At 48.8% G+C, this 22,592-nt stretch overlaps 9 protein-coding genes across 9 annotated transcripts; 3 read left to right on the top strand and 6 right to left on the bottom strand.

Moving 5' to 3' along the window:
* Positions 1-218: 218 nt before the first annotated feature.
* On the top strand, positions 219-2,183 carry N7517_001303 (uncharacterized protein; the record flags this gene model as incomplete). Its single annotated transcript, XM_056719033.1, has 1 exon — positions 219-2,183. One exon carries the CDS (start codon positions 219-221, stop codon positions 2,181-2,183), a length of 1,965 nt encoding a protein of 654 aa, XP_056583168.1.
* Positions 2,184-2,410: 227 nt separating this feature from the next.
* Positions 2,411-2,626, top strand: N7517_001302 (uncharacterized protein; the record flags this gene model as incomplete). The annotated part of the gene is made up of 1 exon (XM_056719032.1): positions 2,411-2,626. One exon carries the CDS (start codon positions 2,411-2,413, stop codon positions 2,624-2,626), a length of 216 nt encoding a protein of 71 aa, XP_056583167.1.
* Positions 2,627-4,771: 2,145 nt separating this feature from the next.
* Positions 4,772-5,404, top strand: N7517_001301 (uncharacterized protein; the record flags this gene model as incomplete). The annotated part of the gene is made up of 1 exon (XM_056719031.1): positions 4,772-5,404. One exon carries the CDS (start codon positions 4,772-4,774, stop codon positions 5,402-5,404), a length of 633 nt encoding a protein of 210 aa, XP_056583166.1.
* Positions 5,405-6,039: 635 nt separating this feature from the next.
* On the bottom strand, positions 6,040-7,601 carry N7517_001300 (uncharacterized protein; the record flags this gene model as incomplete). Its single annotated transcript, XM_056719030.1, has 2 exons — positions 6,040-7,049; positions 7,130-7,601. The coding sequence occupies 2 exons, from the start codon at positions 7,599-7,601 to the stop codon at positions 6,040-6,042; spliced, it is 1,482 nt and encodes a 493-aa protein (XP_056583165.1).
* Positions 7,602-8,023: 422 nt separating this feature from the next.
* Positions 8,024-8,737, bottom strand: N7517_001299 (mitochondrial 54S ribosomal protein bL12m; the record flags this gene model as incomplete). The annotated part of the gene is made up of 2 exons (XM_056719029.1): positions 8,024-8,353; positions 8,492-8,737. 2 exons carry the CDS (start codon positions 8,735-8,737, stop codon positions 8,024-8,026), a joined length of 576 nt encoding a protein of 191 aa, XP_056583164.1.
* Positions 8,738-9,164: 427 nt separating this feature from the next.
* Positions 9,165-11,062, bottom strand: N7517_001298 (chaperonin-containing T-complex subunit CCT8; the record flags this gene model as incomplete). The annotated part of the gene is made up of 3 exons (XM_056719028.1): positions 9,165-10,450; positions 10,519-10,889; positions 11,004-11,062. The coding sequence occupies 3 exons, from the start codon at positions 11,060-11,062 to the stop codon at positions 9,165-9,167; spliced, it is 1,716 nt and encodes a 571-aa protein (XP_056583163.1).
* Positions 11,063-11,363: 301 nt separating this feature from the next.
* N7517_001297 (M48 family metallopeptidase) lies at positions 11,364-12,834 on the bottom strand (the record flags this gene model as incomplete). Its single annotated transcript, XM_056719027.1, has 8 exons — positions 11,364-11,413; positions 11,464-11,522; positions 11,572-11,603; positions 11,652-11,715; positions 11,773-11,818; positions 11,878-11,902; positions 11,959-12,199; positions 12,281-12,834. The coding sequence occupies 8 exons, from the start codon at positions 12,832-12,834 to the stop codon at positions 11,364-11,366; spliced, it is 1,071 nt and encodes a 356-aa protein (XP_056583162.1).
* Positions 12,835-13,725: 891 nt separating this feature from the next.
* N7517_001296 (vWFA and PH domain-containing RING finger protein) lies at positions 13,726-17,384 on the bottom strand (the record flags this gene model as incomplete). Its single annotated transcript, XM_056719026.1, has 3 exons — positions 13,726-16,571; positions 16,628-17,104; positions 17,291-17,384. The coding sequence occupies 3 exons, from the start codon at positions 17,382-17,384 to the stop codon at positions 13,726-13,728; spliced, it is 3,417 nt and encodes a 1,138-aa protein (XP_056583161.1).
* A 3,775-nt stretch (positions 17,385-21,159) lies between these two features.
* N7517_001295 (uncharacterized protein) lies at positions 21,160-21,837 on the bottom strand (the record flags this gene model as incomplete). Its single annotated transcript, XM_056719025.1, has 1 exon — positions 21,160-21,837. The coding sequence occupies one exon, from the start codon at positions 21,835-21,837 to the stop codon at positions 21,160-21,162; it is 678 nt and encodes a 225-aa protein (XP_056583160.1).
* Between the last annotated feature and the right edge of the window lie 755 nt (positions 21,838-22,592).

Below are 22,592 nucleotides of genomic sequence, written 5' to 3'. Positions count from 1 at the left end.
CAGCATCTATGGATAAAAGGCGGTCGCTGTTTTGTTGGCAGCCAAGTTGATGAGAAATGGAAGCTGGTTGAAGATGAAATAAAAGCGCGAATGCGGTCCAATACCGCCTTTTTCCACCGCCCCTATTCTGCTGGTAAAACCCCAGACTTAGCCCCCTTATCGGCCCGTGTTTATCTTCTCCACATCTTCTCAGATCAGCTTCACTCTAGTTCCAAGACATGGGAGGACCGTACACTCGGTTGCTTCTGCTGCAACCAAGACGACGGTTTACAACTAGAAATGTGTTTACACAGCAATCGGTGCGCAGCCTCTATCCCGCAAAAACGAAACTACTACCCCGTGACCCATCACCGTCTGAACTGCTTCGATTCGCCTTAAGGGATTCAACTGAGCCAATTCATGACTCAAATGCTAATGACGTCTTATCTGGGTATCTCCGTGAACTCTTTGTCCCCGAATGGAAGTTTAACACTCCACCTCCCCCGTTGTGGACCTCCCTCAAAGGGCTTACCTCGCGGAACCAAGGGCTATTGGAGGCTGCCAATAGCGAGATGACCGATGTCTCATCATTGCGGAGTTTAATTGAGAGATATGTCAACGACAGACATGGAGCGGAGCTTTTGCAAGATCAGAATTGTTTACCACTGAATCACGCTTTGCAAAGCTGTCAACGGAGAAATACATTGGCAGAAATCCTGTCGGTGCTAAGTGACTTGTGTGCAAGACTGAAGCGTTTCCAGTTTCCTATCCAGCCTGAGGTGTACTCTACAGCGTTATATTTTGCATCTCTCGATCTATCAGCTTCATATCTGAAGCACTTCTTGAATGGCCACCACCACATGGGCTTTCCAGCTCTAGGTCCCGAGGATAGTTTGCAGATAGTCCAATATTGCTCTGAAGCACTTGACTGCAAATCTTTTGAGGATCCATACTATGACCTCAGTCCTATCATTTCTGGGATCACAGGAGAAGGAGAACTCGTGCCTCAAAATCACAATTTGCATGATATCTTGTTCTGGACGCAATCCGCTGATCAAATTGGCAAACGATTCGACTTCGGAGCCAAGGCCCATGAGTATATATGTCTACTTGCTAGGCTTGGGGATGATGAGGTGCTTCACAGGTGCTGGTCTTATTTCTTGAAGAACATTCAGCCTAGAAACTATCAAAGCTGCATCGCTGCCTATCAGGTAGTGCTGGCTCTAGTCCAAAATGTTCGGTCCCAAACAGCAGTGAGATGGTTGGAAGATATCTCTCAACATTGTGGTGATAACTTGCCTTTCATTGCGAAATTCCCAAATCTTCGATTCCTCATTAACGACCCTATTGTGGGTGAGGCACTACCTGACCTAGTGAGAGGAGAGGACTACCTTGAGCTACTCCAAGTTTACCTTGATGACCTGGATCAAAGGATGGGTGTTCAATGGAGCCCTGAAAGTCAAAGCCATTTCAGTACCGCCTTAGACCCGTCAGAATCAATCTGGGAAGCATTTGAGGACCACATTTTGCCCAAAATCAGTAACAAAGCCATTGGCTCTGATCATGGAGGACAGCTGTGCGCAGAGCTTCGCGTTCATGGCTGCTCTAAGTCTCCGACTGCACTGAGTAGGATCACGGATCTATTGAATGACCACGACGGACAGTCCCAAAAGATTGTCACTTGGCTCGATTACGAACCGGCACGACTTGACGAATTTCGCTCTAAGTTCGGATTGCTCGAATTCCGGTGGGTACCAGCACACTCACCGATAGAATTTTCTAACTCGCAAATTCCGGCACTGCGTGATTCCTCTGAGCCTATGACCCCATCTACCCTAGGCCTTATTCGAGCTCGTTTGATCATTCATGGAGTTCCTCAAATGGGGATCGACAATTTACATTTAATGCAACTTGGCTGCATGGATATGCGGTATGGTCCGGACCAACCATGGCAGCCATCCGGATATATTGTGGTCTGGGACCGTCATTTCGGGCAACTCCTCGGGCTTTACGTTGGGCAGAACACCGGGGTCATTGACTGTGGATCAGCGCCTTCGGATGGCCCTCTTGGTGCCTTGATGCATCTCACGATTTCAACCAATGATGAGCGAACGATTTATCCTAGTGGTATACGCCCTCATTCTCGAAACTGCTGGGGACCTTACTATCTGGATGTAGATCCAAGTGCAGATCTAGAGTATTGAATAGTTTCCCTACAGTGTGAAAGACCCATAAAATCATGAAACTGTCATTTGGAGAGAATCATGGATGTTGATATAGACTGAGCGGTGATGTGCTTCGGCAGAATCTAGATGTACAATGTAGTCATCCTTTTCGGCTACTTTTCCATCTCCAGTATTACTCTATCCCCAATACAACACACATACGCGAGAGCTTTACGATATTCTGTTTCGTCTCGAATCCCACGAGGATGTCCCCATCAATCTACGACTGCCAATCAGCAGTTTTGATGACAGTTGACTTGGATACTAATCCCAGCTCGGCTCTCAGTGTCGGCGATGTCATCAAGTGGCACGCTCTAAGATTGATTTTCGTCCACAAAATGGGTAGTCAAGCCACCCACGCCATTTGCCGTCGGGATCGTCGGATGGGAAACGCCACCCATTTGATATCGAAGCCTTCGTGATCATATGCATGGCTAAGCATGGTGTTTGACAGAATATCCTAACCGGCTGTACGACGACGAACACATGGAGATCTGGATTATATTGCAACACACAGGCAACCGCAGCTCTACAAGGTTCTCAAGGCAATCTCGTTATTGGGAACTGGAGATCTACAATGAACGTAGCCACACTTCTGATCATACCGAAAAACATTGACTGTGGGTCCTCTATCACAATTCAATTCTCATCAAGAATTGCAGTGAGGTCATTGTGATCTGCGTCTATAACGTCGCAGAACTAGCGTGAAAGCTCACGGGATCCGAGTCCCTACATCTGCCGAGGTTTAGAGCTCAAACGGTTGACTCCACCTGCATTTGGCATTTTTCAGTTTGAACAATTCCAGTCCGGTTATTGGACAGGCTAATTCTTCCAGTATTAGGCCTCGCACGTTCCAAGCTTCAAGATCGGTAAACATACAATATACAGTCTCAGTTCCAGGAAGCAAGATCTCTCGCGCTTGGGCCCATTTTCTTGGTTTGCCTTCGCCAAAATAGCTCTGACAGGAGATCCCTCAAAAAGTCTACTCGGAAACCCTAAGAGGAAACAGGAAATATCTTTCGAAAAGCTATGTGGTAAATTTCCCAAGTGCCAAGCATAGGCTCTTGAAAAGATTCAATATTCCGTCTGGAGATCTGAGATTTAGATATCCTGGTTCGCAAAAAGGCATTCTTATTTTTGGCCCCATTCACACTGTCCCGATAGGTCAAAAATAGACCTGTACGGGGAGATACTTCAAAAAAAAAAAAAAAAAAAGCTTCCTGCAGTTCCACAATGGCTTCCACTCATATTCGATTGTCTCTGACCGTCTTTCGAGAGATCATTCAGGAACAAAGTCCCCATGGTATCAAGACACAGCCCCCCCCCCAATGTCCAGCATCCACTCCATTCTCGTGGCAAAACCCGCTCGGCCCGTTCCCTGTTCCCTTTCTCGTTCATCGGTGGATACGCTAATCGGTATTTCTACTGAAAGAAAAAAAAAAGTATTGATGCCATTCCCACTTCTCTATCATATTCCAGCTCTCAGATGATTGGATAGGGGAAATCGGACAGGGGTGTTTTGAATTTTGCTGTGGGTTTTTTTTTTTTTTCCTTTTTTCCCCGGTTCCTGAGCAAGGCGAAATCCCTCCGAGGGAAGTATAGCTATTTTACAGGATCATACCGAAGTGGTGTGATGAGGTCTTGCTATTAACTTCACATGATTATCAGATACCTTTATTGAGATATGCATTCTTGCTGTGTTCTTCTCTTTCCCATTCCCTATATAATCTTACGACATTTCTGATCGTGACTATCTGACCGCTGCATCGGTCTTCAATGTCTCATCTAGAACCAACCAGAATACGGCTAAAATATAACTGCGCTTGTGCAAGCCTCCGAATATATGTCGAGGCCACCGCCACAGCAATGTGGAAATTCCACACCGGAATGGCCATATATCGATTCGATCCCCCGCACTCAACACCGCGGCCCGATATCCATGCCATATCCGTACCGACATGAGCCTCGACAGGTCCTACCCCAGACGGGCTATGAGTATCCTATGCTTGGAGCACCCCTTGCTTCGAGGATTCCCGCCTTGGTTCCTCCCGAGAGAAGCACAGATCCCCGATATATGCTCTCGTCCGACAATGCCTACATGAATACACAACCTGTGCCGCAAGCACTCCCGCTACGATCCTATCAACCGGGAAGAGCTGATGTCCGTACCTCATACGAAGAGAAAACATACCCAACGTCGAGCCATGCCCGTGACTATGATAGTCACCGGAGCTGGACATACGACGTGGAGTCCCAGTAAAGTCCCTCTCTTTTCGTTTCTGTCGATTGAACCTCTATCTGTCAGTGGCCCGTCCTGATGCGATGTCTTTGGCTGGAGATTTCGAACACAATCCCTCTCATGTCACATCTGTGCTAGGTTACACAACGCAGGGAGACATTTGAACAAGATCACATTCTGACTACGAAATCTATATAGACACAGCAGCAGTTCCACAGCCATGCCCAGCCCCGTCTGGTCGGAAAAAAGCGCTGCCACCCACGCATTCAATCATATTCTAACCAGCACTCACCAAGACCCGAAACCATACCGAAACGCGAACTACAGAATGCCGCACGGCTTCGACAGACTCCTCCACCCCGAACCAGAGCCAGAATCACCCCCTCCACCACCCAGACGACCATCTACCCAATCCCGATACCATCTACACATCCGACAACAGCCCATCGCGGCACGAGCCTGCGGCGCAGGCGACAGAGACCGTCGCCCCGTTGACCCACCCCCAATCGTGCAGATCCTCCTCACCGACTTCGACTCCAACTCACCAGAAGACCGAGATCTCCTCCAAGACCCCCGCTTCACGGTGGGCTGTCTACTGTTCCCCGTCTCGCCCTCTTTACCATGGGCCGAACCAACAGACACACATGCGCGCGAGCGCGAGCAGGACCAAGATCAAGACCGGGACCGAAATTGCGATAGAGAAAGAGAAACAGACGGCATCGCCCGCACAGACGATAACTTCTCAACCCCATTACTATCCGGCAAAGCCTTCATGTCCCCCTTCTACGTCGACGCCGACCCAGACCCCAACTCCGCTCCCGCACATCCATCCTCCGTAACTGATCCCAATCTCTCCAACCCCCCGTACAACGTCTACAACCACGCCGCCTCGCGCCTCCACCAACCAGCTACCTTTTTTCATCTTTGCGGATCTTTCGATCCGCTCGGCGGGCTTATATAGGCTCCAGTTCCGATTGATGAATTGGGGCTCTGTTGAGGATACGGGGCAGTCAATGCCGATTCTTGCGGAGGCGTGGTCTGATCCGTTCCGTGTGTATCCTGCGAAAGATTTTCCTGGGATGAGGGATTCGTCAATTCTCGCGGAGGGGTTGAAGGAGCTTGGGTTTGTGGAGTTGAAGACGAGGGGACATGGGAAGGGGAAGGGGAAGAAGCGGCGGTGATTGGGGTTCTTGTGTTTTTTGGGGGTTCTTTTCTCTTCTGTTGTGTTGATATTATCATCCTTCGAATATCTTGGATTGTTGGTTTGGAGTCTGTGGATGGCTTTGTCTCTCGGGTTTGGCATGAGGAAAGGAAAATTGGATTCGGGGATGAAACAGGGATGGCGTTTGATTCTTTTCTTCAAATCATAACGACAGTTTTGATCTTTTGCTTTCTCTTTTTTTGTGTCAGTTCGGCATGGAATATGAGGCGAGATGAGACATGAATGCTTGGGAGCGGGGAATATATAGAAGAAAAGGTATCAAGGCCTCAAAATGATACATTGCTATAATACATAGCGGTATACAGGCAAAAGGCATGTACAGGAGAGATATAAATACAACAGTGGAACAGCTCTAAACCACAGCTCTAAACCACTTAAGTAAGCCTCAAGAGCTTAGGAGGTAGACCAGGGTTGAATGTCCGATCTTCCCATTTATCCCTCATCTCCACCAGGCTTTTCCTCGACAACGAGGTTGGAAGACCCATTTTAGCAGTAAGCTTGTACATCTCACGGCTCTTCTCCATATCGCCATCCTCGCGTAAGAGCATGGCCAGGATATACCCAGCCTCGTTGTTTCCCTTATCAAACGCAAGCTCGTACCAGTCCATCGCGAGCATGCGGTATGTCTTCCGGTCCATAGGTTGGTTGAACATCGTGTAGACCCAATTTGCTATGGGCTCGAATGGTCTCAGCCAAGCACTGCGCGCGGCATTGGCCTCTTCCCTATCCTTGGCGCTTCTCTCTGCTTCAGTGGTAAATTCACCTTGGGAGATACGGTAATAGAGATTGGCAAGGTAAAAGCAGGCTGGAGTATGTCCCAATAATGCAGCGGCGGCCACGTACGTCTCGTACGTCTCGTATTTGTCAGGAGCCTCCGTTTCCAACAAGGTGACGGCGTAGTCAGTCATGGCGACTGGGTCGTGGAATTCCAAGGCGGCTCGACGCGTGGCACTCTGGATACCCTCAAGACCCCGTTCCTGCTCAACGGCAACAGCGTACATCCGCCAGGGCGAATCAAAGCTATCCAATAACATGATATCCTCCCAGTGGGGAGGGCGTATCCTAGTGGGTTGCAGATATGGTAGAATCTTCTGCTCCAGAAGCCGGGCGGCTTGTGTTTTTTCACCGCGCCAGATAAGCAGTTTGGCATATAGCATAATCGCATGAGGGAATTCGTCTTTGAGGGCCAAATCTCTGACCCGCGCTATGCACTCGTTGTCTCGGTAAATGTCCACATTTTTTGTTTCCATATACCGGCTCACGAGGTCGACCATGGCTCGGCGCGAATTTGCTTTTGCGCAGGAGGTCAACGTCCATTGATAGATGTAGCGGCCCGTTTGAAGCTCTCCAAGAACCAACGAGATTCGATAAACGGCGTCGACATCTATAACAAAATGTACGGTTAGTATCACGAAGTGTAATCAGTAGCCTTTCACTATATACTATTTTGAAAGCTGAACTTACCTACTGAGATACTCCGAACAAGACTCGCGGAAGGGAGCTGCGAGTGCGATAGCCTAATCAACTGTTCACCCACGGACGCGAACGTCGCCAGGTTGACACCCGGCGGTATGATGCGACTAGAACGCTCATACAATTGGCGTGTGAATTGCTTAAACTCAGCCAGTGTTGGTTCAACATGTTTACCACAAAAAGCATTCCAAAACCCGTCACGGTCCAATTTTAATCCACCTGGGCCTTCGAAGACATTCTCAAATTGTCCGTTCGTCGGTTGTTTTCGAACAGATGGTGCTTTGCGAGAAGGCCGGATAGCTGATCGAGTTTGGGTGGTGTGGAAGGGCCGTTTCAATGTAGTTGTGTTGCTATTGGTGACAACTCGAGTGCAAGCTTGCGCGCCGTGTCGCAAGTGGGCTTTGTGGGAGAGAGCTTGATGTAATTGACGCCATTGCAACGGCAAAATCAATGGTCTGGCCATTGAAAATAGTGCGGATAGGAAATGGTGGTGGGTGAGGGGGGATAGGTTTTCTCTGGTTGAAGTTCTGGAGATCGGGAACTTTACCGCAAAGCTGCTCCAACGTTCAGATATACCAATAGCTTAACTATACATTATTAAAAAGATATTTACAGATTTTAAAAGCAATAGTATAGCATCGATATGCTAAATGCATCAATTAACCAAACGAGCCCTCTGTACCAGACGGTCTCAGAACACAATGCGTATAATGTACATTTTGCCTTGATCTGCCAGGCCAAACACAATAAATGCTCAACAAGATCTCTCAGCAAAAAACCAAAGAGGAAAAAAGAAAAAGAGAGAAAAAGACCCCAGAACAACAACATCTTCCCCGACTCTCTTCCCAATCTATCCCCTCCCCGTGCTTAAATAATAAACAGCTTTTACTCCATAGTCACCTTGGCACCGAGCGCCTTGAAGGTCTCGATGAGCTTCTCCGCCTCCTCCTTGGGCACAGACTCCTTTAGAACCTTGGGTGCGGACTCGACAAACTTCTTGCTGTCCACCAGCGACAGGCCGAGCATGGTCTTGATCTCCTTGATGACCTTGGGCTTGGAGGTAGGCTCGAAAGAGTCGAGCTTCAGGTTGAAGAGTGTCTTCTCGGCCGCAGCGGGAGCAGCCTCCTCCTCCTCAACGGCAGCAGCCGCACCGGGGGCACCACCGGCGGCCATGGCGAAGCCGCCAACGGGAAGGTCGGGGATATTCAGGCGGGTCTGTGAAAACGTTTTGATTAGCCATGGTTCGTATAGATACCTCAATTGAATAGAGTGACGATGTAAATGGAGAAGTATATGCAGGGACGCATGTCCTGTTTGGAATTCCATCGATTATGTGTAGATTATCAAACCCACCTTCAAGCTAGACACCAGGTCGGCAGTCTCGAGCAGCGTCAATGTGCTGATCTGGTCGACAATCTGGGAGATCTTGGGGTTGGTAGCAGCAGCAGGGGCTGCCTGGGTGGATTCGCATCGCCGGCTGCTGGGTGTGCGACGGGCTGTGAGGTATGTAGCGGAGGTCGCGATGCGCAGGGAGGACGGGCGGACGGTGCCGGAGAGCTGTCTGGCGCAGCGGGCTGCGGCCTGGGTGGAGAAAGACATGGCGGAGGTGAGAAGAGGCGGGAAGCTCGAGAGAAAGGGAAATTGGAGAAAAGTGGTGGGGATTGGGATCGCGGCTCGTTGATATCAAGACCGAAAGGAAACACTCGAGGAAAATCTGGGAGTGACACGTGATTTATAATGCCTCAGGCACATTTATCCTATCGTTAACTATCAGGCAAACATCTGTGGACGGCCGAAGCATCAAAACGTATGATTAGCTCAATTCTGATATCCTTATGAATTCTGCTATTGTAAAAGATATTTCCTGTATGTATATACGAAGAGAGCAAAGGAAAAAGTACTGGAAGAGAAAGGTAGTCCAATTTACAATGGTTCTCAAAAAGCATATCATCGTACTAAGATCTATCAGGCCTCATATTATCAAACAGCATCCAGACCCTCATTGCTCCTTTTTTTAGAAAAAAATTTAGTCCTGGTCCCAATCGCCTCCACCCTGCGGTGGCTTGGGGCCTCCCGCCTGTCTCGAGACGATGATCTGGTCGACGCTCAGTACCGTCCGGGCAGACTCACTGGCCAAACGGATAGCAGACATCTTCGTGGCCATAAGATCTAGAATACCCTCCTCGACAGTGTCCAGGGTGCCGTCGGAGTTGCCAATCTCAAGGTCCACACCTGTAGTCCAGTATGGTTCCTCCTCTTCAGACGAGCTGCCCTCCTCCTCATCCTCCTCGGAAGATGACTCACCAGCAGCAGTGGTGCGGTGGTGTGCGGTGTACAGACGCGAGAGAACCTCGGTGGCATCGAGACCGGCAGACTCGGCGAGTGTGCGGGGGACGACCTCGAAGGCCTCGGCGAACTTGCGGATGGCGTACTGGGGCAGACCGGGGGTTCGGTCGGCGAAGTTGGAGATGCGCTCAACGAGCTGGATTTCAGTGGCACCGGCACCGGGCACGAGACGGGGGTCCTTGGTGATGGCCTTGACAACGTTGACGCCGTCATCGATGGCACGCTCGACGTCCTCCAGGTGGTTCTGGGTGGCACCGCGCAGGACAATGGTTGCTGTGCGGGTGATGGCGTTGGCATCCTCCTGGCGGAAGACGGTCACTCGGTCACCGCCAATCTCGGTCGTCTCGACAATGTCGATCTGGCCCATCTCATCGGGCATGGGGGCACCCAGGCGAGCCAGAGGTGTGGCACCGACAACGCGGCACAGGCGACGGAGCTCGAACTTGGACAGAATCTTAATGACGAGGATATTGAAACGGTTGAGGTAGTGCATGGCCAAGTCGCCAACAGTGGAGCCGGCAACGACCACACGGAGACCGGAGTCGTAGAGCTCCTTAATGGCAGTCTCCAGACGATCCTCCTCGCCCGCGGTGAAGTCCATCATCTCCTTGGCGTTCTTGAGGAGAACTGTGCCCTTGGTCTCGGTCTGGCTAATATCGATGGGACAACTGAAAACGCCGACCTTGGCCCTGCTGGCCTTCTTGATAATTCCATCGGGCTCCCGGGGGAAGACCATACCCTTCACCACCTTCGACTGTTCCAAGCTACCACCCATAATCTTAACGACTCGCACATTGTCAACGTTGAAGTTGACGGGGTTCTTGGGCAACACAGCCAGAACCGCCTCCGCAACCAACGCAGCCAAAGTATCCTCCGTGCCGGACTGCTTAGAGGCCACCACTGTGCGGAGAGCCTTGCTCAATTCTGTTGCCGATCGCATATCCTGGAGTCTGTCGACCTCGAGCTCTAGACGGAATCAGAAACATTCCCTTATTTGTATATCGACAAACCAATAATGGGAGGGGAAAACATACCCTCTAGAACTGACAAGGCAAAGTTCTGAGCCTTCTCGTATCCGGAAACAATATCACTCGTCTTGAGACCCATACGGATCAACTCCTCTGCCTTCTTCAACAATTCACCGGCCAACACAATAACCAAGTTGGTACCATCGCCCATCTCCGCATCCTGCTGCTGACTTGCCATAACAAGCAGCTTAGCAGCGGGGTGAACAACATCCAACTCACGAAGTATTGTAGCCGCGTCGGAGGTCAGAATCATCTTTTGCAGGTGGTTGATGACGATCTTGTTGCGGCCATAGGGGCCCAGGGAGGTCTGGACGGTGCCCGAGATAGCCTGGCAGGCTTCGATGTTACGGATAACGGCTCCATCTTCGGCATCGTGGCTACACAGCAAAAAACACAGATCAGTCAATCGTTTCGCTTCTTTTTGGAGGGGCGCCAGATAAGGAGGTCCCTATTGCAGTGGGTTTTCGGGCTTCCCGACTTTTCGAACTCACCTCTGGTACCCGGGCTTGAAGAGCCCCGCCTGGGAGGGACCGGGAATTGATAGGGACATGATATTAGGTCGCGTCTGAGGGAGATGCGACTGGATATCAAATGGGTTAAATGTGAGGGAGTGGATGGAGCTGTTGTGCCAGGCAATTTTTGGAGCTGCGGTGGTGGGTTTGCTCGGTTTGCACGAGCGGGGAGCCCGCCAGTTGCTTGGCGTTCACTATAGATCAGCGACATTACAATCTCGAATTCTTCAATTTATATTTCATGCAGTCTGTAATAAGAGCTGCTTTGTTTATTAATACATTGGCTAATGTTATTATACAGTTATCATCGATGCACTACTGACTTGGATGCTCTGTTGATCATCTCAAATACGAGACGTGCGAATTATAAGCAGTTTGGAAACCAGGCACTAGAGAAGTTAGCAATTTAGTATATAGAACAAAGAAACAACATTCTTACTGTAATCTTTGATAGAGCTGCACCCATTCTCATCGTAGATGGCTTCAGCTTTGTCGAGCCTATGTTGAATTAGTAACAAATAATTCAATGCAGGGGAAATGGTCATACCATCCTTGAATGGCTTCCATTCGGTTGTAACTCTACTAGAGGTTAGTCACGGTTCCTCTATAACTTTTCTCTTGGCCTACCGATGGGTGGGTGGACATGAACTGCGGAGGAGCCTCTTTCTCCTGTTCATACATGCGAGCCCATCTAGCAATCATCAGCAAAATCCAAGACGCTGACACACACACTATCAGATGGACTTACAGTTTGACGGCAGCCTCGGGGTTGAAACAGGCTTTAGACATCATCACTGGGCACAATCGTTAGCGGTATAATGGCAAGTTGATCCTTAACTTCAAGGGTTCATACTTAGTCCGATCTTGTCTGCTTCAGCCTGCAGATAGAAATTAGCCAAGTGACCATATTGTAAAAATCAAAGACCGACCATACCTCTTGTGTCCGCGAATTCGGCAAGCTGTACATAAGATTCAAAAGAAAAGAAGAGAACTGCCCGGAGACATCGAACAAGAAAGAGATAGCGAATACAGCTCCCAGCGTAATGAAACTAGTGCTCATACGCTCTGCAGGATGGTGAGCCACAACATGAGCAATCTCATGTCCCAGCACAGCAGCCAAGCCATCCTCGTCTTTGCAAATGGGCAAGATACCCGTGTAGACAAATACCTTTCCCCTAAGTGAAGCAAAACAATGTCAGCCATGTCCATATCTGCAGAAACCAAACACCCAACACCGCAGACCCGGTAAAACCTACCCGGGAAGCACAAAAGCATTAAGCATTTCATCATCCTTGATAACATGAACCTTCCAATCGGCGCCCTCGATAGGCGCCTGCGGGACCAACCGTTGCAGCACACCATCCACCATGCGAGTAAGATGATGGTTATGGGGCAGGACCTTGCCACGCTCGGCAATGAGGACCTCGCGGTAACTTTCGTCGCCCATTTTTAGCTCCTGGTGACGAGAAACACAGTTGAACCGTCGTCGACCGGTCATCTCTACTATCTCCGTGTTGTATAGATAAAGTCCGGATATCCCCACGCCAATCGCAACAAAGTGGTGCGGTTTCGCATTCTGCACTAAGCGGTAGACGATAGGTCGGCGGGCGCTGCCTTGAAATCGGTTGTATTGGTTCTGTCTTTGCTGATAGGGGGATTGGTGGCTCGAGAAAAACGTGCGCCGGTTCTTCGGGGAAGGTGTGTGGAGTGGGAGTTGTGAGCGAGGTTGGAGTTGTCGCAGGGGCGCGATCCGAGAGCGCAGAGAGGTAGCCCAGCGAGGAGATCCTGAGGTATTGTATGAGCGCGACATTTGAGCTGCTAGTGAGGGGGCCTTATGGATGGATGGTTTCGGTGATAAGAAAGGGTATGCCGGTGCGCATGCGCGAAAAGCGCGCGCCATAGATTGACGGAGCATGGTTGAGAGCTTTCTAGCTCTTTATGTAAGTTGTATAATATATGCAAAGGTTGACAAGAAGGAAATTGGAGAATCTACAATGACCTAGTTGAACCCGGGGAAGTTGCAAGTCGAAGATCTGAGCCGATAAGCAGCCACGTTCCCCATCGTGACATCCTAAGAGCAACGTCATGTCTCCAAAGTCCCCACTCTATCGCCTGTGAGGATTATCTTACCTGGGTTTCTTGTTCGAATTAGATCTCTTGAATACATAGTTGACCGTTCCTCTAGGGACCACAAATTTCATACATACTCAAGTCAGCCAATCCTAATATTTGGAAAAGAACAGTTTCGACGTGAATACATACTAATCCAAGGCAACTAATAGGTTCAGATAAACTATGCAAGGCTGTGTAGAAAAATAAAAGCAAGTCAGGTAAATCGTCATATGTTCAAACAAGTAAAACAAAAAACCAACAGAACCCCATCCCACCCGCGCACCATAACCGAGACCGTCAGAGCAATTACATAGAAACAGAGATGTTATGTCCAAATACGGCATAAATCCAACTGGAGCAGAAACACATCAAGAACGAAACCCCTGGTATCATGTTGCGTAGTCATGGGAACAAAGTGGTATCATAGGGATGGCAAAAGAAATCGCAAAGGGGAAAAGAAAAAAGAAATTGGAGAAATAACACGTCGACTCGGAAGGTAAAAGTTGGGAATAGGAGACAATGGAAAGCGTTTCAAAAATCAAGGATGAGAGGGAGAAAAATACATGCTGAGTTGCAGAGAGTTGACTCCCTACTCCTCGGTCAAGGCATCGTCGCCAGTCTCGCGCCAGTCTTGGGATCGCTCCGTCAACCGACGCACACCGGAGACCCGCTGGGCCCAATGGGCTTCGGAAGGAGTGCGGAAGGTGTAGGCGCGCTGCGAGGAGATCACGCCAATGCTTTGTAGCACCGCCTTACGTGAATCGCGCCCGAAGACTGCCGGATGGTTGATCCACTCCAGGGACGCTTCCAGATCTGCGTTCAGGGCAAGCATCGTCTGAGTATCAACTGCAGAGGGTGGTGTGATGGTATTGGTGTCAGATGCGGATGAATGTGTTCCACCAAAGGTAGACGATTTAGGAGAAGAGGCCGAGACTGGGGTGTCACCGCGGCTATCGGCATCGCTGTCGGACCGGGAGGCACCAGGGGGCAGAGGTGGTAGACCACCCTTGCCCAGGCCTTTGAGGATGCTGCGGGTTTCGTTAAGGAGATGCATCGCGCGATCATGCTGGCCCCGAGAAACCAGAGTGAGAGCACGGGTTAGCATATCGGAAGTGAGTAGCTCCATGCGGCGCTGCACGATCGAGGGGTGAGGAGGAATGGGAGGGGTCGAGGATCGATGGCCCTTAGCCCGAGGGTTAGAGGGAAGCATGGTAATGGCCAGGAGCGAAGGGCGGGGAGAGTGGGTGAGATGGCCATCACGGAGCAGGTCGCCGTATGTTAGATCGGCCTGGATCAATGGGACTTCTTCAACACTCAGGACTCGTGACTCATCGCCATCAGAACCACCGCCGAGGGCCTCCAAGCCAGAGACTAGGCTCTCCCACGGGTCTTGCGGCATGTTGTCCTGCGTGGCATTGTCGGGCTGTATGACAAGTTGAACCAAGACGTCGCGCTTGTCGCCGAATCGGAGATCTCCCAGTGCGGCCTCGGCATCTTTGCCAGTTGCACGCTTTGTGGTGTGAAGAGCACCGCTAATCTTAACAAACTTGGCGGGTGACCCTTCAGGTAGGCGGAGCTTTAACTTGACGTTTTGGTGAGAGGTTGTCTGCAACGCGCCCAGGCATCCAGCAACACATTCTCGCAACATCATCCAATCCTTCACATAGGAGTAAGATCCCTTAGTACGGGTAGACAACTCGATCATGGTATCGGGCTTGTGGGTCAATCCAAGTCCAAACGAGTGGATGCTGACCTTGGCAGCTTCCGCGCGGGAGACCACGAAATCAACGCTTTCAGGGTCGGAGATAGAAGAGTCGCTGATTAGAAGAATGGTCGAGACGGGGTTGTTGAATTTGCGCTGCATCAGAAGATCCATGGCGACATTGGCACCTTCCACCACGTCCGCACGGAGACTCTTTTGGCCAACTGGCCGGATCGATTCGAGGATTTTGGGCCATCCAGCCCAGGACTTGGTGGTCATACCAACCAGGGGCACACCTCCACCACTGGAGCCAAAAGTCACCAGGCCCATCCGGTCCCGAGGGCCCAAATTGTGCACGAGGAATTTGAGGGCATCACGCAGGAGAGTAATCTTCAAGCCTTGCATAGACGAGGATACCGGAATGACCACGACAAGATCGAGAGGAATATGAACAGTATTTATGGAAGGGAACTGTGTGTCGGGGTTGGTGTAGTCGGTAATGGCGGTGTTGATGGATTTTCCTGCACCGTAAGACGAATTGACAGAAGCCTGTCGTTGGATTCCACGGTTACCACGGTAGTCATCCTCCTCCGCCCCCGAGTTGTCGTAGTCATAGTCATTCTGGCGTGAAATGGCCTCTGGGTGCAAATCGATCAAAGACCGACGCCACGTATCAAGTTGGTTGCGATTCCGGAAGCGAAGATAGAAACAGGGCAGCTCAGTGACCGAAAGGTTCAAGGAGAGAATAGGTTCATCTGGGGACACCTCGATGGACTTTAAATGCTTCTTGATCAGAATTGAGCCTTTGAGACTGCAACGAACAGGCTTGCGTCGCCCGGTCGCATCGAATTGGTTCGAGTCAGCCGATTTCTTTTCCTTGACACAGATCAGCATCTCGCCGAAGAGATAGCATTCCAACTCCTGCCAGGAATCCCGGTCCTTTCCCACGCGCATGTGTCCGTGGAGGCGCAGCTTGCCAAACCGTTGAAATTCAAGACCGTGCCAATTGTCGACCCTGTTGCGCAATTCCTCGGCCACCTCTTCCAGATTCTCCGTCGGTTCATACTGGATTGATCGAGCATCTTGTCCACCAAATCGTCCCGCATATGGCCCATCTGGCTGCGACTGTCCCGAAGGCGTGTGTCGTAGATCATCCAGGTCAGGACGCCAGTTGGCGTCTGGCACCTCGACCGTAATCAGGCATGTAAGGGTCTGCTGTTGGCGGGAACGGTTCATAGTCGGAAACTCGCTTCGAACGGTGACTATCGGCGCGGGAATGGGATTCTTGGCCACTCCGGGGCGAGGGCTGAGATCTGATTCCATAGCTTGAACGTCGTAATCATGGCGCCGCCCACTGCTTTGGCCTTCATTGTATTCGCCCGACGAGCCGGCCGCGCTGCCGTTCCGGGAGTGGGGTTGACGAGGATTAGAGCCCATAGTCAATCGCTCTACGCGCTCACGCTGGCTGCTGGTATCACGGCTATCCCGTCGATTATAGGATGGATCTCTCGAGGGATTGTAAGACGGTTCTTTTGCTGAGGGGTTGTACGATGGCTCCCTCGCCGAAGGGGTGTAGGGTGGTTGCTCTCGGGTACCCGAGGTGTAGCGGCTGCCGGTATCACTCGGTGGTCGTCGACTCGCCTGCTCCCATGGAGTAGATGGGGTTGACAAGCCACTGCGTACGGTAGCAGTATCGTGCGACGTCACTGAACGAACAATATTACTGATTTTCTCTGGGGAAATAACATTAGCCCACTGGCCCCTCTCAACCCCCGCATGAGGGACATACCGATATCCAAGACATTTCCACCGCGACTTGTGTCCAAGGCCAATGGCGCATTGCAGGTTGGGCAGTATTGTCCATCGCATTCCCGCAGGAATTCATAGAAACAAGCCTCGTGGGAGACATGGGAGCACGACAGCTGCAGGACGCGCTCGCCACGTAGGGTATGCTCCAAGGGTTCCTCACAAACAGCACATTCGCTCCCGACAAATGTTCTCTCCCTCCGTGTGTGGGTGCGATCTACCTCCATTGGGCCGATGATTCGTCCCGATCTTGAATTAAATGATACTCGTGAGCGATTTGAATGCGCAGATTGACTGGGTTCTGGGTAAGCAGAATGAATGGATCCAGAGACAGTCGAGGGTGCTCTTGGCCGGGTGAAATCGGTCTGATTGGAAACACTGCTGCTAGGTCGCTCTATTACGCCTCGAGTGAATGAACGAAATGAACGAAGAGGTGAACGAGAGGATTCCGATTGAAATTCTGTACGTCACAGACAACCTGGTTAGCATCCAGACTAATAACAGGCTATTTTGCAGCTCAAGTATTGACGTAAAAGAGAAAGAACCCCCAACACTCAGGGGAGGGTCTTAGTTTCTCTCCCATCTAGAACAGGCCACCATAGGTCTCAGATCTAGGACATTCCGAAAATAAGAGAGACACACTTACTGGACCTTTTGGATCGACCTAGGAAACCCAGCTCAGATAGATGGTGAGTTGAGTCGTTCCCAGAGTCCTCCGATCTAGGTGAACGTTTCCACATCGACTCAAAGGGAAACAAAGAGGTGGGGGGGGGAAACAAGAAAGGAGACTCCAAATAAAAATACCAAAAATTAAAACCAAAAATTAAATATAATTAATTGAATAAAATAATAAAAAAAAGTAGAAATATAGAGAAATATAGAGAAATATTAGAGTATAGAGAAAAAGATGGAGTTACTTCGTACAGTAGAAAAACACAGAACTAAAAGGAGAAAAAAAAAAATACAATAGTTCCACTTTGGACCATGGACATGGAGGTGGATATCTCCTGAATCGGGAAATTTACTCTTTTTATAGACACTGTTACATGCATATATAGATATATAGAGTACATATATATATATATACATATATAGAGTAGATTAAATACATTGTGTAGTACTTAATGTTATATAATATATGTAAAAGAGTAAATGCTACCTCGGTAGACTTACAATCTCCGGCTTTTATCCAAGGGATCTGATCCTGAAATATTTAATTGAAGTTATTTTATTAACCTTTTGACTTATTGAACTCTTCTATATACTATAAATGTTTTCATCATTTTCTCTCTATTTACTCAATATTTGAGAAATATATTCAGAAATTACTCCAGATACTCCAGACGTTCCAAAGATTTGGAGAGTGGTGATAGTGGTGATAACAAGGATCCGTGGATTTAATTCAGAACTCAATACAATGTTTAAGTCACGGGATCTCAGCTCATCAAATCCGTACTCCGTACTCCGTACGGAGTATACCCACTCTATATTAGCCAAGGACCACGCTCTCGCAGTGGCAAATTTGTCTATCCACCCTTGGGTTTCTGGAGAAATGACCTTTGTTTTTCATTCTGCAATGACGTTCTATTCCCAGGGTTTACCCCAGAGCCTCTCTGTTAACCCCTGTCTATGATCGACAGGTATACAAAATTGGTACGGAGTACGGAGTACTCGACTTCGTCCTGAACGCAGCGTCTAGACCTCCGCAGTTTTCTGACGATCCTCCAACGGAGATTTTATGCCAACGTATGGTAGACAGCTCCCTGTCACTCATAATTCCTAACAAAAAAATTTTAAACCTAATTGGTCTAACTCGCCTTCGCCTGCACTCCTGATCTCCTTCGTCTCGTCTGCATTCGACACCGGCGGGTCTATTGTATCTGTACTACTCATTAGCGCTTAACTATCTGCCCTGGAAATAGGAGAGACGAAGCTAGGAGAAATTGATTTGCACATCATTGACTCCAGCTCCCCGTTTATGGATCATACCATGCCGTTGCCGAGGTGGATGCGAATGTCATGTACGCTGTGATCGACATACTCCTGTTTCTTTGGAGAGTTTTTGTCCTCGCTTGAGATACTTCTCTATTGTCTCGGAATCATGGCTTGCCGAATCGCCGATGAGTACAGAGTACGGCGTACTCCATATCAATTGGTCGAATCTCGGAAGCCTTGACACATTGACTAGTACTCCGTAGTAGATGACGATTGGCAACGCCCCTTCCGAGGTGAGTTTTTGATATTGGACCTATCGCAAACTATGTACACCCCTGGCCTGCACGTTAATCGTGCGTCGGAGAATTACCATGCAGGCTAATCGAGACTACAAAGAGTCGAGATCGGAGTTGACTGGTAACAATTCCTTGCTCGTCCTTGGAGCTGTCAAGTCTAGGCATACGGAGATACCCACATGTGGCAACCCTTCCTGATAGCTCAGTGGCCGCCTTGGCACCATAAAATTAGCATATCTGAGTATTCTTCAGCAATCTTGCAATAATATGTTTTGTTTTATTCATGTTTTCAGGATAAATTTTCAAGAGTACTCTATATTTTGTACGATCCAGATATATGCGACTGCAGGGCATAGATCACTCAATGATCATCACCGTTGAAAGTTTCCAAAGCGGAGATAATGTAAACACAGTCTAACTCGTTTTAGCGCGTTGATCCTTTCCTCCCAATTCTGCAATGACAGAGTACATCATCAAACCAGTGTTTCAGAGTGCGAATTGGTCGCTTCTGAAAAGACCTTGGAAGTGACAGAACCACGATATCTACGATGTAGCATTATCCTACTTTGTAAATACCTAGGTACAACATAGGTTCAGAAATGCAACCCTTTAATCCTTTAGCCATTGAATCCAGTTGAGTGCATTTATATGCAGGTCTCATTGGTCTGACCCCGAGATCCGATGATCTCTAGCTGCATAACAGACTCGAGACCTTGAAAATCTTGCTCAAAGTTCACTAGATGCAGTAGATTGCAGCTCCATAACACTCCGAAAAGGATAGTGCCGTGCACACACATAATGCACATTGGCTATGAAAGTGGATTGTTCAGCTCCTTTGAAATGCCCCTTCATACATCCTCACACGACCTCACACAAAGTAGGTTCTACGGATGACCCCTGAAACACCCCTGAAACAACTGTCGTCTACTCCGTCCGTACCGCGAAACCAAGCAAAAATATCCGAGCTAGATGCCTCCCGCCCGATCCACTCGGGGTCTCTGTTAATCACAACCATCTCAGCTGAATCAACTCGGTGTTTCAGGTCTATCATGTGTGAGGCTTAACGCCATAGTCATTAATATAATATTGTAATATAAGTTTATCTAAGCTATGGATACACTCCAATATGCGAACTGATGGAGAAGTGGCTGATGGCTTATACAACGGCCCACTTTAACCTAGTGCTAATGGCCTCTGGCGTTTGTAAGATTCATCACTTTTGTACATTCGTAGGGTAATTTTGGATATGTCTATCATTTACGGAGTACTTCGTATATTGATATATCTGACACGTATTTACTTATGATGAGTCTTGAGTCGATATGCACCATGTATCTGTTCTTGCCTGTGTTCAACAGCTTTGATCCACTGTGGTGTGTCGAGTTCATACTGCTCATATCTGGTATTTTTCAATTGGCTCGCCTCTAAACGCATCCTACAATATATACAATAGATTGTGTCCACGGTTGTTATAATAGCGTACTGACGCTTGATGTATAGATTTCCGATTGGTGCGTATGCAGGATCGTGTTAGATATGTAGTCTCGTAGTCTAGCATACAGGAGGTGACCATAGATAAGGTACCATGCTTCCACTAATGGTCTGTCCTAAACATTTATACAGCTTTTCAGTTCTAATGTGCTCAGAAATGGTCGACAAAGTGCTAGCCGTTGATTGATCTCATATGGGCTATAGCCTTAGTATTCTTCTAGACTTCCTTAATCTGAACCTGTGACCTAATATGATAACTGGTGAAGTATACGGTGCTATATTACTACCTTGTGGTAACTGGACAATGTAGACTTTCTGTGGTATGCCGCGCAAAATGGCAATGTTCTCTTGGAGAACCACGAGCTCGTTCAATGTTGAATTTGTCGGAGCATCACTCAGGCATCATGTCCGAGTAATTGCTTCATGGTTCGTATATTCGGCCTTGGGTGACTAAAAAGGGACGCGCATGCCTAACAGGATCCATCTTCTACATTATACAATGCTTGGAATAATCATTCACAGGAAGTAACTGGAGGAATGTATTCAATGTTTCTTCATTTGATGGCTATCGGCCGCAAATACAAGCAGGACTCGAGGCTTGTTTGGGCATTGTATTGTAGGCTTTCTCGCAGCTCAAGGGTAAGATACATTATTGGTGCTTCAACCCTCAGACAGAGAAATTTGGGCTTAAAAGTCACATGTCTCAAATCATGGAGGGAATACGTCCATCGCCAGATTCCTTCATGTCCCCATGAATATCCAAGAGCCCAACTTCTCAGTTCAGTTCTCTGCTTCAAAGTATCCACAGCACTCTGTCGTACAGCTCTGCCTCGGGACGGCCTGTCATTTGCACCATCAGGTCGACTGACTCCTCCACTCCGATCCTGACTGTGCGGGTTTCTTCGAGTCTCACCACAAAGCGCAGTGCATCGTCAATAACAAAGTCCTCTTCCAGTCTGATCAAACCCTGGTAGTGAGCACTGACTCTGTGGGCGTCGAGTTCATGGAATTCGCGATTGTGGTCAATTGAAAGCGAGCCGAAGACGCGAATGGTCACCTTGACGTCTGTGAATTCTTTGAAAATATTTGCAAAGCTCAACGTGTCGCTAGTGATGGAGTCCCAGTGAGCCAATACAAAGATGATGTTGCGGGCGTAGGTTCGGCCATACACGAGTATGTCGGTCATGGACTGGACTGAGTCGCAATCTGGATCCAGGGGGGTGGTGGATTTATGAATCAATGGGCAGTAGCAGTAGGGTCGGTTCTCTAGCTTTCCATACTTGCGCTCAAACCCCTCCTGGAGCTCTAGCAGGGCGGGACGAAGATAGTACTTCAGCTGACCGAGATCATCGTACATGCGAGGTGGAGCGCCACGAGCAACGAACACAATCAGAGGTTCCGAGGCAGGGCCAGCGGGAGGGCCAACGGGAGCACCCGTAATAAAGCTTTCAGTGGTATCGGATTCCGCCATATCGAGCTTAGTGCTGCTTGGTGGTTCGTTAGATTCCTGTCTTTGGATAGAGGCGTGAAACAACGATACCTTGGTCACACCGGTTCAGAGGCTGCTGTAGAGCGTAAGATAGCGATGGAGGAAGGAAGTAACATTTTGGAAGCAACATTTTAAATAATGAGGCTCGATGGTCGACACACAATATCAGAGCAAACTGTACTTATATTGGAAGGTTAATAAGGTCAACAAGGTCAATAAAAGCCAATGAACCATCCTCTTGGGGTCTTATTCGCCTAGTATTGAGGATTATGAGGTTGCTGAAAAGGATTGGCGAGAATATCGTCTTGCCTTTTGAGGCTTCGATAGTCATGCCTCTCAATAATCCCGAGATCGGTGTCAATTACCGTTTGATATCCGTCTCGGGGGTGACTTGTTTTTGCCTCAAGCTCAAAACAAACACACTTCATATCTTGAAATATGCAAGTCTGGTTGCCAATGGCTCCGTTCGCATGACTGGCAATACAGTTGTTATCATTTATCAAGTTGAGTTGTTGATGTGCTACTTTTTCAACTCTGATATATCCCAGCCTTATATGTATTCTGCTTTATAAATATATTGTTTATTAATATTGTTGTAAGCCGACTGAACGACTTACAGGCTTTGAAGAGGCAGTTTCCTTTCTTTATGAAAGCTTGAATTTGATCTTCCTACCACCAAAGGTGTGAGGTCGCTATGTTATATAGAGGCGCACCGAACCGTTGGGATCGGATCGGAG

Source organism: Penicillium concentricum (assembly GCF_028827145.1).
Source record: "Penicillium concentricum strain IBT 3081 chromosome Unknown utg000001l_segment0_segment0, whole genome shotgun sequence".
NCBI lineage: Eukaryota > Fungi > Ascomycota > Eurotiomycetes > Eurotiales > Aspergillaceae > Penicillium > Penicillium concentricum.
The sequence above is the reverse complement of the archived record's forward strand: the minus strand, read 5'-3'. Positions and strand labels throughout refer to the sequence as shown.